This window comes from Ursus arctos, unplaced genomic scaffold, assembly GCF_023065955.2.
Source record: "Ursus arctos isolate Adak ecotype North America unplaced genomic scaffold, UrsArc2.0 scaffold_19, whole genome shotgun sequence".
Classification (NCBI taxonomy): Eukaryota; Metazoa; Chordata; class Mammalia; order Carnivora; family Ursidae; genus Ursus; species Ursus arctos.
The window spans coordinates 51,358,102-51,375,809 of record NW_026622863.1 but is presented as its reverse complement, the minus strand read 5'-3'; the positions used below and the strand labels follow the sequence as shown (position 1 = coordinate 51,375,809).

At 50.1% G+C, this 17,708-nt stretch overlaps 2 protein-coding genes across 2 annotated transcripts in view; one reads left to right on the top strand and one right to left on the bottom strand.

Moving 5' to 3' along the window:
• The window catches only part of ZSCAN22 (zinc finger and SCAN domain containing 22), a 46,477-nt gene that overhangs the window by 14,167 nt on the left and 14,602 nt on the right, over window positions 1-17,708 (top strand). Inside the window, exon 3 of the transcript XR_008960027.1 lies at window positions 15,005-15,208. The gene's annotated coding sequence lies outside the window, so the exon portion shown is untranslated. The remainder of the gene's footprint in view (window positions 1-15,004; window positions 15,209-17,708) is intronic.
• On the bottom strand, window positions 598-17,689 carry A1BG (alpha-1-B glycoprotein). Its single transcript, XM_048223546.2, has 10 exons — window positions 15,074-17,689; window positions 8,027-8,139; window positions 5,280-5,441; window positions 5,159-5,194; window positions 4,788-5,066; window positions 3,540-3,812; window positions 2,928-3,221; window positions 1,945-2,238; window positions 1,138-1,437; window positions 598-770 (listed from the first exon to the last, which is right to left on the bottom strand). The coding sequence occupies exons 3-10, from the start codon at window positions 5,398-5,400 to the stop codon at window positions 763-765; spliced, it is 1,605 nt and encodes a 534-aa protein (XP_048079503.1). The 5' UTR covers window positions 5,401-5,441; window positions 8,027-8,139; window positions 15,074-17,689; the 3' UTR covers window positions 598-762.

Genomic DNA, 17,708 nt, shown 5'->3' with positions numbered 1-17,708 from the left:
AATTCCTTAAACAAAATGTATTAACTATTAGTTGATAATGCTAATACACACTTACTGGTATGCCTGTACCTTGAGGGCCAAGCTCTAAGTGGACTGGGCAATGAAATGGTCCAGGGGGGTACTGGGTCAGGCAAAGGGCCTTAGATATGAGGGGAAGTGGGAAAGAATAAAGAGTCCCACTCCTACAACAGTTTCAATCTCCAATGTGAGAGACCTAGGCTTTGGGGACAGACTCCAGCCCCAGCAGCTGGTGGCCACTCAGTCCAGAAAACAAAACTACAAAATGCAGCGTCTCTGCAGTGCCTCCCAGTGTGGGGACCCATTTAGTCAAGGTGGGGTTAGCTATGTCTGGGGAGCTACCTACCCAGACCTGTCGGGGACCAGGCAGAGCTGCCTGGAGAGTAGGAGGCAGCTTGAAGAAAGCAAAAGGTAATCTTGAAAAATATGGCCCCAAGTAGCTAGTCCTTAGCCTCTATATTCTCAGGAGGATATAACCCAGAGCCCGTGTCCACCTTTAGGACACAAGATCCCAGCCCACTTCCTTCAGCCCTGGAAGTACAGCCCTCTGCACCAGGGCTGCCATTAGCCGAGGACACCTTTTAAAGTCTCTCTTCACATTTTTATTGATTTCCAGGAGGAATGAGGGGATAGTCCAGCACTTCCAGGGGGAGTCCAGCCTCTAGCTGCAGCATGAGGGGTCAGAGCCAGACTGGAGAAACTACTTGCCAAAGATACCATTAGCGGCCTGCGTCTGCAGCTGGGTCAACTTCCTAGACAAATTTGACAAAAGAGAAATGGTTGGGGAGGGAGGCATCGTGTGTCCTCCTCCCTCGTGAAATCAGGGCAGACCTCACTGAGACCCCTCAGGAAGGAAGTAGCTTGGTCAGCTGCCAGCCAAGACCCCTCCCATACCTAGGCCTCCCTCTAGGTGCTCTAGCTGACCAAACCACTCTCTGCTCCAGGGCCTTTGCATGTGTCCTTTCCCTACCTGCAACTTCCCTCATAACCCAGCAGACAAGGCGCACTAGCCCATGTGCTGGGAGGAGGTGCAGGGAAGGGACCCTCCTGGTAGAGTAACAATCTGGGGAAAGGGCAAAAAGAGGAACCCAGCTCACAGAAACAGAGGAAAAAGTTCACCTGCCACCTGGAGCTCCACCGGGTCGCTGAGCTCAGACACGAAGGCTTTCGGCGACCACGAGCGGTAGCGGCAGCTGTAGTTGCCTGCGTGCTGGGGCCCCACATAGGTCAGTACAAGGTCTGCTGAGGGGTGGCTGGTCCAGAGCGTGGTTGAAGGCTCCTCTTCGTCTGCCCGCAGCAGCTCAAAGGTGACCTCGGGCACGACGTCGGGCACCTGGCCCTCACAGCGCAGGACGGCATCGCGTCCGGGAGCCACCGCCCCACTCCACAGGGGCTGGAGCCGTGGCCTGGGAGGGGGTCCTGGGCAGAGCAGCCCGGTCTGTCAAGTGAGGTCCTCCCCTCAGGTAGCAGCTGCCCCAGCCCCCTCCGCCTTCCTGCCTCCCACTAAACCCAGGCCTGCTGGCTGCTCCATCCCTCGAGGGAGGATGCTACCCTTTGTCCTCACACAGCTTTCCTCCTTTTCCTGGGCCTGAGCGGACATGGCTCCTCCTCTTATCCTCCGCGTCACCCTCTTCCCCAAGACCTTGCAAGCTCCCTAGAGCCGGGCCTGCTCTGAGACTTCTGGGGTCCCCAGCATTTGGCAGTCAGGGCCTCAGTACAGGTGAGGGAAAGGAAGAAATAGCCGAGGGAAACGGTGTTCCCGGCAGAGAGCGCAGGGGAGATAAGCCGAATGCCAGGTGTCCCCTAGACCATCGGCAGCCGAAATTCCATTGGTCTGAAGGGTCTGCTGTGCGGGCAGGACCAAGGCCCAGTACACTCCCTTCTGCACCATCATTGCTCACGGCTGGGGGCCCCCAGCCCGCTCACCATCTACGCGCAGCTCCAGGAGCGCGCTGGGCGCCGAGCCCTCGAAGGGTGGCGCCGTGTCCACGTAGACGCAGCTGTAGTTGGCGGAGTCCACCACCGAGACGTCCCGCAGCTCGAAGGTGGCCTCTGTCCCCGCGGGGCTCAGAACAGCGTGCACTCGGCGTTTGGCGTCCTCGCGCACCAGGGCGAAGCGCAGGCCGGCCCGGGGTGCCCGGCACCGCAGCTGCACCAGCGCGCCAGGCGCGGGGTGCAGAGTCGCGGGTTCGGCCGAGAGCTCCGGCGCCGGGAGCGTCTCTGCGGGGAGGACACGGGCTGATCCGGACACCGAAAGGAAGGCTTGGGCTTCACATGCGATCCACCCTCGCGCCTTCTGCCTGAAAGAGTCAGCGCGGCCCCCTCTGCTCCCCCCGCCCCAGGAGGCCCGCCGGTCCCCCTCCGCCTAAAACTACATCACCCTCCAGACCTCACCGATCCCTCACACACAGCCCTACACTATTCCTTATTAATTTGTTTGTCTATAAAAACAGACATGGAGAAGGGGTCGAGTTTTGTCAACAAGCCCAGGATTTGCGGTTGCAGGAGCACGCGTGCTCCACCGCGGGCGGGGATCCTCTCCTGGGGTCTATGCTCCCGGTCCTTGGCAGGCCCTGCAGCCCCCAGCCTGGCTCCCTTCAACAAAGAGACCTCGGGGCGCCTACCCAGACCCAGGAGGCAAGAGGGGACCCCGGGCTAGGTGGCGGTGCCTGCATGGCCTGTGCCAGATTTGCCTGTTGACCCAGTTATTTTTATTGGAGCCTTGGGGTTGCTGAGCTCATTGTCCCATTCTCAGCTGGGAAAACTGAGGCTGGGCGGATGAGTTGGGATTGGGCCCCAACCAGAGCCCTCCAGTTCTGGGGGACCCTTCCCTGGGTCCCTCCCTGAGCAGAGCGCTCTGGCCCTCCCACCCCCATGCCCATGTCCCGGCCTGTGGCTGCCAGGCTTACCGTCGCTCAGCAGCAGCTCAACAGGTGCACTGTCAGAGGACCAGGTTTGCTCGCCATGCAGCCGATAGCGGCAGGTGTAGAGACCGCCGTTCCCTAGAGCCACAGCGTTCAGGTCAAAGAAGATGCGGTCTGGGCTGGTGGAGCTTCTGGGTACCAGCAGCTCCTTCTCGCCCTGCTGTAGCTGGAATTCCACGCCGCTCAGGGGCGCCACGCAGGTGAGGGTCGCGCCGGCGCCCGGGCGCAGGACAGCTGCAGACTCTCTCTGGAAACTCAGCGTGGGTGGCAACGGTGCTTCTGCAAGGCAGGAGGGCTGCTGGGGCTAGGGTCTCAGATACCGCCGTTGTTTGACTGTTCCTGAGAAAGCTATGGTCAGACCTCTAGACTTCCGCCCTCTCTGTGGCAGCCCCAGGAACACCCTTCTTTGTGGCCCATTCCCATGGCGCCTCAGTGTCAGTATTCAGGTCAGGTGTGATCCACCCAGCCTTGTGACCGCTGTTTCCCAGACCCAGTCCTGGGCAAGGGTATTCAGGATTGGGGATCAAGGTAAACGCACCTCTGTCCTCCAGGAGACTCCTACCCCAGGAAGCCCTCTAGGATGGCCCACACACTCACCCAGCTCCTCGACTGTCACAGTAGCACTGGGCTCCGAGGGCACACCTGCTTCATGGGTCCGGTAGCTGCAGCTGTAATTGCCAGGCTGATGGACTGGGAAGGTGGCCTCTGCGTGTTCAGGGGCCTCAGCCACTTCCAAAAATTGATCATCACCTTCCCGCCTCAGCAGGAAGGTCACGCCATGAAACCCTCCATGGCACAGCAGCTTTGTCTTCAGACCCGGCGTGATCCAGGACACGGGCTCAGTTGAGAGCAAAGGTGGGGGTAGGGATACTGCAGGTGGAACAGGGTTGATGGGTGGTTCTGAATGCCTTGGGAGACATGCAAGGCCCAGCCAGACCTGGACTTCCACACTCATGAAAGTGGGAGGGAGGGCCACCTGGGTGGCTCACTGGGTTGAGCTTCTGACTCTTGATTTCAGCTCAGGTCATGATCTGGGCGGCGGGGCGGTGGGGGGGGGGGGGTGCTCCACGCTCAGTGGGGAGTCTGCTTAAGGATTCTCTCTCTCGGGGCGTCTGGGTGGCACAGCGGTTAAGCGTCTGCCTTCGGCTCAGGGCGTGATCACGGCATTATGGGATCGAGCCCCACATCAGGCTCCTCTGCTATGAGCCTGCTTCTTCCTCTCCCACTCCCCCTGCTTGTGTTCCCTCTCTCGCTGGCTGTCTCTATCTCTGTCGAATAAATAAATAAAATCTTTAAAAAAAAAAAAAAGGATTCTCTCTCTCCCTCTCCCTCTCCCTCTGCTCCTCCCCCATATGTTCGCTCTTTCTAAAGTAAATAAATCGAAAGGAAGGGAGGGAGGAAGGGGGGGAGGAAGGAAGGAAGGAAGGAAGGAAGGAAGGAAGGAATAAAATAAATATGAGGGAGCCAGGAAGATGGAAGACATTGATAGAGGAAAGGGAGGCAGGGACAGGAGGAGACAGGGGCATTAAACAAGAAGAAGATACGTTAAAGGAAATGTGCTGAGCTTTTCCCAAGCACTTTCTGGGGATTCAGTCATTTATATATTTCTCACAACCTTCTGGGATCAGTGCAAACATCGTCCTCATTTTACAGATGAAGAAACAGGATCGGAGATGTCAGATGACTTGCCAAAGGCCACCTAGCTGTTCAGAGACACCCCCCCCCCAGCCACCCGCACCCCCAGGTCAGAAAAGCAGGACCAGGAGAGTGAGGAGTGGAGGAAGGGAGGCCTCCCCAGCAGCCCTCTCCCCACTGTCTCGTGGCTCTGTTAAAGCCCCTGCTCACCTGCTCCAGTCACCTCCATGAGGTTGCTCAACTGGGTCCATCCTCTGTTCATGCCAGAGCGGCAGCGGTAGAGGCCCCGGGTGTCACTCGTCACTGCTCCTAGCAGGAACCGGTGCTCCATGGCGGGTACGTTAAGGTGCACAAGTTCCTGGGTTACCCCATCCTTGAACAGCTCAAAATCAGGGGTCTCCAGGCGGGCCTGGCACGTCAGCGTCAAGTTGGCCCAGGGCTCCAGCAGCGATTCAGCCTCTGCCCACAGGTTTGGCCGGGTCTCGAATGCTGCGTGGTGGGTGGAGGTCAGTGCTGGGCCCCAGGACAGGGGCCCCCCTCTGCAGGTGCCCACTTTCCCCCAAGACCCCACCCGGACTCACCTATGGCCGCCTCAGTCGCTGGGCCCAGTGAGAGACCTGTAGAGACCACACGTGTGAGGCCCCCATTCCTATCCCTCCTCCTCCCTCCCTCCCCAAGGGACCCCGGCCCCAGCATCCTCACCCCAGAGCATCAGGAAGGCCCCAAGTGTGGACATGATGTTCAGCCTCGCTCCAGCCAGTGAATGTCTGGGGTGATAAAGCCCAAGCCAGGGCGAGGGCGGCAAGGGGGCAGCAAGGGGCATTGACCTCTTCCCTATTATTTGTCCTTCCCAGAAGGGGGGGCCTGCAGGGGGTGGGGACAAAGGGCAAAACTCCAAGGCCTTTGGGAGCCTCATCAATAACCATAATCAATAATTATGCATAATTAATAAACTAAGCAATAAATAATAAAAACGATAATTTAAAAAATACTAAAGTAGCAAACTATAACAAATAACATTAGCAAGTGAAATGACTTAAAATACAAGAAATACAATTTTAAAATAAAAATTAAATTAAATTAATGTAATAAATACTAACTGATCAAGGAAATTTTCCACTTTTAATTTTTGTGGGCCCTGCTCCAGGGCTCCCAGGGAAGCTACACTTTAACATTTACTAACGTCAAAATGACCGCACAAAACCTTAAAGCATGGGCTCTGTTTCTGCCCTGAGCACACATTGTATGTCTGCTTCATTAAAACAACAACAAAACAAAAAGGAGCATTCCAAACGTAAAGATAAGAGAAACAAAAAATCCTCCCTGGGCCCCATAAGATTAAATTCATAGACTTGCTCATACTAAAACAGTAAGATAAAGTCTGAAACTTGCTGGAATGTCCTTCATTAGGATGATTTGTAACTCATTTTTTTAAAAGATTGTATTTTTTTATTTATTTAAGAGAACACCTGGGAATCATCTAGAACTCAGCACACCGTACGAGCCTGGGCCTCTGTGTCGCTCCGGCTCCTGAGCACCTCACAGGTGTGTCTGGTGATGTCCTGCTCTCTGGACCTCCTCAATTTGAGTTGACAATCTTGACTTGTATTTGAAGTGTTAAAGGTTACCGTTAATGTCCTCTAGGTGGGAACAACCTGGGAGCGGGGAAGTTGATGGGTTGATTGTTTTAATTTGGCATTATGCTAATGGATGTTATTAATATAGAAGGCTTGAGTAAATTTTCTGGTTAGAAATATGGGAGACTGAATAACTCAGCTCCAAAGAGAAAGGACACTTGCCCCTTCGAGTTAAATGGTGCTTTCAGGTGAATGAAAGCCTAGCAGAAGTGTCTGAGGATATTCCCCAGACATGTAGCTGTCCCACTGGAATGTCCCATCTCGTAAGGCAATTAATGATTGGCTCATCCAGGGTGCACAGTAAGGATTGATCACGCGGTGCTCCAAGCCCCTCCATGGTCCTAGACCTTACAAGGAGAAACGGAGGCACAGAGAGCCTATCACGGCCGTGCGGAAGTAACACTGACAAGCAGCTCCCTCTCGATCCACCACTCTTAATATCCTTAGATCTTATTGAAACCTTATTCTAAAAATAAAACCAAAACTAAAAGGAATGGCAAACTGTGCTTCAAAAGCCAGAAAAACACCCAGAAAGCCAACAACCACCCAGGAAACTCAGGCAGACTCTCTGTACATACATTCAGAGCCTCTACTTGCAAGTGCTCACCGCAGTGGGAAAAGGTAAGGATAACCTGAGTCTCAGGTGGCCCCAATGGGGTTCTTTTGACATGTCTCAATTCGTTTTTGTGTGTGCACAATTACAGAAAGCCAACTGTAAGACTAACCAGAAATTAGGAAGCCATTTGGTTACGTCAGTGAAGTCCTCAACTTTTGGGGAAGAACCAACAATCCCAGAGGTGCTCTGGGCTTCATTTGGTTTGTTCGTTGCTAGAGCGTTTGGTATCTTTGCACACAACGGGCCATGTACTAACTGGAAATGGAAGATAACTGATAAATGGATCCATAAATTATAATGCTATCTTACCATCGGATTTGTTTTCATAAAAGGGGTATATTTGGAAATTGCGCCTTTAATGTCCTCTGCACAGATAATTGTGAAACAAAGGCTAAATTTTGTTTGCACCTTGTTTGTGTACATGTATCTGTGTGTGTTATAAATGGGAAGTATTTTCTCTATGGTATGGTATGGATGGTATTGCTGAATCAAATTTGTAGAGGAGCTCTATTTCATTGGTTTAAAGGCGAGTGCTTATAAAAATTGGGCATTCTAAAACTCAGAAGGATAAAAAGTAACCCAAATGTTTTTCAAGTTCCCATGATCTGGGATAAAATTTCCTACATTCAGACTTTTACGTTACTCCATAATAAAGATGCATCATAGGAAGGGACTGGATTGAAAGAGGTACAGATGAACAAAAATTTAAGACACCTGACCCCCTTCCCAATGGTCAGAATAATGAGGAAAAGGAGGAGGAAGACAGGCAGACACTAGAAATCCTCAATCCACACCCCCTCCTCCAAGAATAAGCACCAGGACAAATCCCCAACCCACTGCCTGCTCTTCTTCCAGAGGGCTACAAAGCACCCAGAGGAAAAGACAGGAGACAGAGAATTTTTTTTAAGATTTTTATTTTTATTTTTAAGTAATCTGTATACCCAATGTGGGGCTTGAACTCACAACCCTGAGATCAAGAGTTGCATGGGATTCCTGAGTGGCTCAGTCAGTTAAGTGTCTGCCTTCAGCTCAGGTCATGATCCTGGGGTCCTGGGATCGAGCCCCACATCGGGCTTCCGGCTCAGTGGGGAGCCTGCTTCTCCCTCTCCCTCTGCCCCTCCCCCCATTCCTGGTCTCTCTCTCTCTCTCTCTCTCTCTCAAATAAATAAATAGAATCCTTAAAACTGGGTACTTACAACATCCAACCTTGTGAGCTGAGGAAGCCCTGTGGACACAGCCAGGCTGCGGTCCTGACTGAGAGGCCTGGGCCGAGTGTCCTCCACTCAAGTGAGACTTCCAACTGATATCCCTGTAAGGCCATATTTATAGGGCAGAGAAGAGGGTTTGAAATTAAACATCATTTGCCTGCGTGCAGTTTGGAGTGAACTGCATTTCCGTGGTATCATGTTTCTGTATTTTCAAGGAGCCTGGGCTCTGTGTGTCTGCCTTCCCTCCCAGATTCCATTCTGGGGGGCCAGGCCTGCCTGGAGCAGGAGGAAGCGTGAGACAAGATTTGTAGCTCTTGGCACCCAAACCAGAAGGGCCAGTTCTGACCTGGAGGTCAGATAATATACTTCAAGCAACCAGGCTCCCAGGGTTATTCACACAGCACGAGTCTCACAAACAACATTCCTTAGCCGGCCTGTGTGTATGCAGGGCCACATGGTTGGTTATGTGGGACAGATCACAGAAACCTCCATAAATACAGAACATGTATGTGACATCTACGTTTGCTCAATACACACGCTCCATCTTTCCTCATAAATAATCATACATTTCCTTACTCTTTTGTCAAGGTGTATGTGAAGGATTCTTTGGATTTTTCCGTTCTCTCTGTTCAAGTCTATTCCAAGTTTGCATTGGTTCCTTCAAACTGTACTTATTGGAATTCTTTTACCATCCATGTATCTGTGTTATAAATGTTTTTCCAAGTGCAAAACCAGATGATCTAAGCCAGGCACACGTACTGTGTTTGCTCATCAATTGGACTTTAACAGAGAACATATATCACTTTTAAGCTTCCCACCATTTACGTACCATAAGTTCCCCCCAAATGATGCCAGCAGGCCATGTCCAGGGACCCAGAGGTGGTCCCACAGGACCAGATAAGAAGGTCCTTGGCTTCATGTAGGTTGGAAATCAAATGTGAGCCAGCAAGAAGTGAGAGCAGAATTTATTGAAGATATAGAGATAGCAGTTAGAGACGGAGTGTCTGGGAGACTCAGAAAGGGAAAGAGTATGAGTCTCCTCGTTGTTTGGGGTCTGGGGGCTTTTACTGAGGATGAAGATCTAGGGTATGTGTCCCCCAGGCATCCAGGAACTGACTAGAATAAAGATGAAGGCCCAGGTGTTATTCCTTGGAGTCAGGGGGTCTTGGCGTGGAGACGTCTAGCCCCGTTGGCCTGGATACACATATGATGGCTTCATCCCGTCATTCTCACCTGGTCCTTCCTTAGGTATTATCTATTCTAGAGAAATCATTAACTACTTGTCCCCTACAAGGAAGACATACCCTATTTGCATTCTGAGGTGTGTGCAAAGTGAGGGTGCAGGTCCTAGCAAGAATAGAAGCAGGAAAAGGGGCAAAAAGTAGGTTTTCATGGGGTTCTTCAGTTTCCCTATCTCACAACGAGGAACTGTTGGTAAAAACGAATGAAAGTGAATGAATGAATGAATGAATGAATGAATGAATGAATATATACGTATATTCATTCATTTTCATTTGATATAGATAGATGATTGATAGATAGATAGATAGATAGATAGATAGATAGATAGATAGATATAGATATCTAGCAACTAGGGATTTGATGTTTCATGGACCCAAGGCAGACAAGTCAGTCACACCCTGGTTTCAAGGGACATACAAACGTAAGGTTGATCACCAATACTTTCTAAGGAAAAAATTATTGCTCAAAAGGAGGAAATGATAAAGGAAATTTTCAACATTTAACATTTGTGGGCCCTGCTCCAGGGCTCCCAGGGAAGCTACACTTTAATATTTTACCAAGATCAAGATGACTCCACATAACCTCAAAGCATGGGCTCTGTCTCTGCCCCAAGCACATGTGTGTGCTTGTTGTATGTCTACTTGTTAAAATAGCAAACAAGCAAACAAGAAACAAAAAAGGAACGTTCTAAGCATAAAGATAAGAAAAACAGAAAAACTCTGGTTCCCGTAAGATTGAAGTCATACGACCTTCACATACTAAAAAGATAAAGTCTATAACTTTCTGGAATATCCTTCATCATGATGATTTGTAACTCTTTAAAAACATATATAACCATGGGGAGCCTGGGTGGCTTAGTCAGTCGTTAAGCATCTGCCTTTGGCTCGGGGCGTGATCCCAGGGTCCTGGGATCGAGCCCCGCATCGGACTCCCTGCTCAGTGGGAAGCCTGCTTCTTCCTCTCCCACTCCCCCTGCTTGTGTTCCCTCTCCTGCTGGCTGTCTCTCTGTCAGATAAATAAAATCTTTAAAAATAAAGAATAAAATAAAAAAAAACATATATAACCATATACCAAATGTCCCTTCCCCAGAGCATTCTCCTCTTTGTGCAGACTGCATCATGGGCAACTATCCTCACTTGGGCTCAAATAAAACTCATTTCCTTTCACTTTAAAATGTTTTAAAAGGTTTGTTCATTTTGTGTCGACATAACAAATAAATGCAAATAAATAAAATGAAAAATAAAATAAATAGGATAGGCTAAATGAATATTAATATTTATAAATAATTAGTTAATAAAACAATAAGTGAAAAATAAAATAAAAATAAATAATACAAAGTGTGAGGCACCTGTAACTGTCTTGTTCTTAGTGCTCCGCTGCTTGGACTTGGCAGCAGATGGGGTAACTATCACTCCTGGGTTGGATGTGAAGGAGATGAGGCCAGGCAGGGGCCTGTCCTCCCACTGACTTCCTGTCTGCATGTCTGTCATCTCTAAACACCTGAAGACTGCAGGACCCTTTTCCCTGTGGGGATGCTGAGCTCTGCCCTGCAGGGCCCAGGCCCACCTGGAAGCCCAGCATGGCCCCTCCCCATCATAGCCCACCCCAGGTACGAGGGCCCAGGTGGAATCTGCCTGGGTCTGGATATTCTAGAGTTGACATTATTTGGTCCTCCTGGAGGTGCATCCTGGCTCTTACGAGGAGCTATTAGCTGGTTCTCCATCACTGATTAATTCCACACTGTGTGACCCACCCTGAATTTGTTGATCTCAGGGGGCAGCACGCCCAGAAACTGCTCCAGCACCAGGAGCCCCAGCATCTGCTCTTTGGGGCATGCCTCCGGCCACAGCCACTGGCGGCACAGCTCTCGGAGTCCGGCCAGGGCCTCATGGGGCCCCTCTTCCTCCTCATAGCAGAACCCCCAGAAGCGCTGGCTAGGGGTCTCAGAGCTGGGCTCACCCACCACTGCGGATGGTGTGCTCTGAAGGACCCCAGGGGCCAGAGCTGATGCCTTGCTCCTGTGGGCAGCCATCATTCCCCTTCCCAGGCAGGGCAGCCACATGTGACAGGGCACTTCCTCTGGACCTGGAGACACAAAGGTGAGCCTGTGAGCACAGCCAGGCCATGAAGGCCCCTCCTGAGGGCCCTCTGGGAATAAGTGGGGTCTGCGGGCCTGGGTGCTTGTGTCTATCAGTGAGTCAGGAAGCAAGTGTCCCCACCTGTGTGTCGATGTGCTTGAGAGATACACGGAGGTGCCCAGTCTGTGGTCTTCTGTACCATCCCCTCCCCCATCCCTGCTTTTCTCAGGGGCCTCCACCCCGGCTTCTTCAACTTCTTGGCTCATTCATCCCCCACATAGAACGCCCAAGTCTGCAAACTGGACAGCCAGATTTGGCTAGCAGACAGATCTTGCTTGACTACCCCCTTCCAACATGCTTTTTTAAAAATTTAAATGAGCTTCCAATGTTCAAAAGTAATCAGATGCTGGTGGGAATGTAAAACGGTGTGGCCTATGTGGAAAACACGCTGGCAGTCCCTTAAATGGTTAACAGGGTTCCTCCTTAAATGATTAAACGGAGTTCCCATGTGACCCAGCAATAAATGAAAATGTGTCCAGGCAGCTTTTTTGCACACACATGTGCCACGGTAAGGCAGCGGTAAGGCAGCGATTCGAAGAATGACGCACCGACCAGTTAGCTGTGAAAAAAACCAGGGAGCAGGGGACCAACCGCTCCACGGAATGCAATCGTCCGGAGCAGCTAGAGCCTCACATTTTTATTGGCAATAAACAAAGACAATCAAGGGTAATCAAAGGAAGACTTAAAGCCTACAGTACATCAAGGTTGAGCAAACAAAGGAAAGCATATTCTTATCTATGTTGGTACCGACCCTGTGGGTTATCAGCAGGAAAAATCAGGTATCTGGGTGGGCGGCTTTCTGCCCCAGCTAGCTTAGGGTTCCCAGCTGCTCATACTGCGAAGTCTGTGCCATATCCCCCGGGGCTCGCAAACTGGTTTTTCTACTATATCTTTAGCATAAGCTCTCGGCAGGTGGCCACTGCACAAATGAAAACAAAGAGCTATACGACCTCCCTTGGGGTATCCTTTTTCCATTTTTTCCCTCCTTAATCTTGTATTTTCAAATTTTTCAAAAATGGAGATCTGTGCCGGTACTGGCCGTGAGGAAACTGTTGCTAAGAAGAATTTGAGCTTTTCCCCATTTCTTTTTCTCTCTTCCTCTTTCTTTCCCCTGGTCAAAGTTTTAAACATATCAAGGAGTTGAGAAGCGCAAAAAAAAAAAAAAAAAAAAAAAAGTATCCATGCAGAAGTTTGCACATGAATGTCATACAAGTATTACTATAATATATAATACATATATGTATACATACATATGTATAATATATAATTACTATAATAGCCAAAAAGTGATAATAGGCCAATGTCCATCAACTGATGAATGGATAAACAAAGTGTGGTGGATACCTACAATCAAACACTATTCTGCCATAAAAAGGAATGAAACACAGATACAGCCTATAAGATACATAAACCTTGAAAACACTATGCTAAATGAAAGAATCAAGACACAAAAGACTTCACATTATATGATTCTATTTATCTCAAATGTCCAGGAGAGGCAAATCTGTAAGAAACATAAAGTAGATTAATGGCTGCCAGGAGCTGGGGAAGAAGGAATGGGGAGTTTGATGAATGGGTATGGAGTTTCTTTTAGGGTGATGAAAATGTTCTGGAATTAGACTGGTGATGGTTGCACAAAATGTGAATATATGAAAAAAACAGCGACTGTACACATTAAAAGGGTTAATAAAAAAAAGTAAACGGCTAATTTCAAAAGGTTACTTATTATATGATTACATGTATATAACATTGTTGAAATGACAAAATTGTAGAAATAGAAAACAGAAAACCAAAGGTTGAGGAGGAGGTGGAGGCAGGAGGGAAGCAGGTGTGGCTAAAAGGGCAAGAGGAGGCATCAGAGGCGGTGGAAATATTCAGGATCTTGATCCATTTGAATAGATGGTTATCATACTACAGTTTTGCAAAATGCTACCACTGGACAAAACTGGGTAAAGGGTACATGGGACCTATTTGTATTATTTCTTACAGATGTGAATTTATACTTCTCTCAACAGTTTTTTTTGTTTGTTTTTTTTTACAAGTCATCAGAATTCAATAAAAACCTTTGTTTCTTCAAAGACCAGAAGACCTGCCTTCAGGATTCCCATGTTTCTAAGGATGGAGCCTGGCAGGGGTATCCCTCCAGCCAAGACCTATGCTTCGGAGCTGCCCAGTCCTCTGTCCCCTCTAGCTGGGCCTCCCTGCCTGGGAGTCGGCCCATCTTGGGATAGTATCCAAATCCCTGAGGGTCGTTCCCGATTGCCTTCACTGCTCCAGCCTCCCCACCGTCTTCACACCGACCTTGTGTGCCCTTTTTCTGCCTGAAAGCCTCGTCCTCCACGTTTTCCCCTAGAATGCCTACTCACCATGGTTTGTGGTCACCCGCTCTCCGCCCCAGTCAGGCCCCATCTCCCACGCCAACTGGCTCTCATCTCTTTGTGTCTCTCCCCAGCCCCCAAGGCCTGGGCTCTCCCCTATTGGGGGCTGGATGAAAAAAAATACTGAGTGTTAGAAGGGGAGGGACACTGCTCAGGAGATGCCCAATGGGGGTTTTGGTCTCAGGAAGCGCTGGGCTTGGAGCACACCTGGCAAGTGAGAGCGGAGGCTGGATGCTCGCGCGGGGAAGGCACGTGCAAAGGATTGGAAGCGCGAACCGGCCTGGCGAGCCCTGAAGCAGCGCGGTGAGGAAATCCGCGTGAACGAAGAATGAACGGAGGAAGGAATGGTGGCGCATCCCAGGGGATGGATGGATGGATGGATGGATGGATGGATGGATGGATGGGCAAACGAATCGGAGCAGATGACCGTGCAGCTCAGGGCGCCGAGCGCGGAACCAGAAAGCGGGGGGATGAATGAACACGTGAAGGAATGAACGAGCAGGAGGAAGGGATGCTACAGAAGTAAATGACCGAGGAGGCTCACGGAACCGAAGAGCGGGCAGTGAAACAGGGTGCGGGCGGACGAGCCACGGGCGACTCGGGGCAGCGGCGCGCGCCCACCGACTCTCGCTTCCGCCCCGACCCTGGTCGGCAGAGCCACTTCCGGGGCCCTCTGGGCGGCGCGAAGGCCTCGCTCTCGGTGGTCCGAGAGAGCGCCCGGCCCCGCCCTGCCCTACCTGCGCGGCGCTGCGGTGGGGGGAGCCGCGGGCCCGGGTCGGAGCCGCTGGTCTCGCTCAGCGCCCTCGGCACGCCCGGGCGTCCACGTGGTGCGGCCGGGCTAGGACAGCGCCCCGGTCAGCACCCAGCTCAAGCCGCGGGAACTGGGTGGGGGTGAGGGCAGGGTGTCCATGGAGGTGCTCCCCTGGCGCGACCTTGCGCCTCGCGGTGCTCCCCACTGAGCCTGCGCAGCTGCGTAGTTGGTCCCCAGCCGCAGGCCCGCGTCCTTCGTGTTCTATAGGGATGGTCCTGCTGCCCCCGACCCCTGCAGTGTCCTCCGTTGCCGTGGGTACGCGCCGCCCTTTTCCTTAGCCCCTCCCTGCCTCATTCACACGCCCAGACGCTCAGGGTCGCCAGGGTCTCAGACACAGGAATCTGGGGAAAGAACTGTTCTGCACACTCCTCACCCCTGTCCATTCTCTGGCCAGCAGGTCCTCTTTACAACCCCATGGACCTTGTCCAGTAGGGCCTGGCAGGGAGGCGGTGCGCATCTCACGTACCTACGCACTGGCCCGGCGGCCCTTCCTTGGGGGACAACGCGTCCAAGCTGGAATCACTGTTGGCTGTATGGAAGTTTCTCGGCTGCCCCCACTCTGAATCCAGGTGGTTTGGACAAGTGCGGATGCGTGACTCAGGTATATCAGCGTTCCATTCCCCTTGGCCCTCACGACTGACTCACGATCAATACGGGAGGAACTTCGACCTATGGGTTTCACCGGGCAGGTAGTTCTTTCCGAACTATTAGCGCTCCTATTTTCTATGGAACTTTGAACCTTGATTAGCTGTCAGTTAGTACAGCTGCAGCCTTCTTGTCCCCATGAAGGGAGAACTTGTCAGACAATGGAGACCACATGAGAAGCAGAATGAAGGACAGTGTATGAGTTTCCTGTAACAAATTACAGGAATTTGTTTCTTGTAACAAATTACCACAAACTTATGGCTTAAAACAATGGAAGTGTATTCATTCACAGTTCTGGTGCCAGAAGTCTGAAATCAGTATCACTGAACTGAAATCAAAGTGTCAGCAGGGCTGATGTCCTTCTGGAGGTCCTAGGGGAGAATCCAGATCTTTGCCTTTTTCAGCATCTGTAACTGCATTCTTTGTATTCCTTGCTTATGGTCCCTCTTCCATCTTCAAAAAACTGGTTGTATCTTACTGATAAAATATTCGACACATGTTCATTTCATATTTGCACAAGAGTCACGATTTCAGTTTTTTTAAAAAAAAGTTTAAAAAAAACTTTTAAAAAAAGATGTATCTGGGGCATCTGGGTAGCTCAGTCGTTAAGTGTCTTGATCTCTGGTTTCTACTCAGGTCTTGATCTCAGGGTCCTGGGATCAAACCCCACATCAGGCTGTTTCCTCAGCATGGAGTCTGTTTGAGTTTCTTTGTCCCCCTCCCTCTGCTCCTCCCCCCTATGCTTTCTCTCTCTCTCAAATAAATAAATTTTAAACAGACAAACAAAAAGATGTATCCTTTAGCAGCAGGTAACTATAACTGCAGTAACAATCCCAGGATCTCAATGGCTCAACACAATACAGATGTCTTTTTTGCTCATGGCACAGTGTGAAGTGGTCAAGTGACCCTCCCAGAAGGCTGTCCTGGATTCAGGGACCCAGGTTCCTTCGATCTTGGGTCTTTGCTATTCCTTACATCCTCCTCAGAATTTTCTGCTGAATCTCCTCTGTCCAGCTGGCTGATGAAACAAGCAAAAAAGATGATGTAGGCCATTTTATGTTATCATCACTTCTGCCCACATTCCATTAGCCAGAACTCAATCGTGTGACTTTGTGTAACTGCAGGAAGCCTAAGAAATGTAGGTTTGTGGATGCAGGAAGAGGAAAGAGGATTATGGGGCATTTTAGTCCATCTGTACCACAATGTTCCCTATATATTGAGGTTCATCTTGGCAGTACTCACGGTCCAGTATAATCCATTGTACTTGACCTCTCCCAAGGGCCTCCTCATACCCCTTACACACTCAAGAGTTCTCCCAGCATGAAGTCTCTGGTTTTGACTGGGCTCAGAGGCTCCTATACTCCTGGGCTTCCCAGTAGCCACTCAAGTCTTTGCCCGTATGGACTTCCTGGTGCTTGATGAAGTTGGACGACCAGCAAAAGCTTTTCCGCATGCTTCCTAAATGGTGTAGTAACCAGCCTTCAAGAGGGCTGCCAATGATCCTCATCTCTTGGTGTTCGCACCCTTGTTGGTGTAGTTTTCTTCTACACTGAATCAGTGATGGTCTGTGTCACCAAAAGAATATGGCATAAGTGACAGTGTGTGACTTGGACTCTCAAATCGCTTGTTCTGGGGGGGAGAATTCAACTGCCATGTCATGAGAACACTCCAGGAGCTCATGGAGAGACCCTTTAGACAGGAACGACTTGCCAACCATATGAATGAGCCATCTTGGTAGTGGACCCTCTAACCCCAGTCATGCTTCAGTTGACTTCAGCCTCATGAGACCCTCAATGTGACTCATTTTGGCCAATGAGTGGTGAGAGGAAGTAGCTTGCAGCTCTGTTGGGTTGTGCATTCAATTGAGAGGTGTGAGACCCTCAGATGTCCCTTCCTATCTTTCATATTAGTGGTTAGCCATGTTGGAGATAGTGACTGTTCTGTTGTCAGGGACCCTGATGAGTGAATGTGAACGTAACGAGTAGTGCCCTTGCCAACCTGTGATGTATGGTTTGAGCAGGGAGTTAGTTTTCGTGTTTTCAGTCAGTATGCTTTAAGGTTGTATTACTGCAGTGGAACTGAGCCCAACTGGTCACATTCTTAGGTTTTCTCCAGAAAGCATTCTTTTGTGTTGAGGCTTGATGGAAAGTTTTATTATACTTGCCATATCCATTGGGTTTCTCTTTGGTTTGAATGTTTTCCAGTCTATCAAGGCCTGTTGATGGTTGCAGTCATCCGTGGCATATTGACCAGTGGTGGAGGTTGTCTCTTTCATCAATCCCCTTATGTCTACCAAGGATTGATTTCATAATAACAGAATTTCTCTCCAGAATGAATGTCTGTAAAAGATTGAGCTGTCCTTGGGGATACCACTTTAGTTGGGTTTCTCTCCAGGGTGAATTCTGTGTGGACAGTAAAAAAAAAAAAAAAAAAAAAAAAAAGTTCCATTTTTGCCT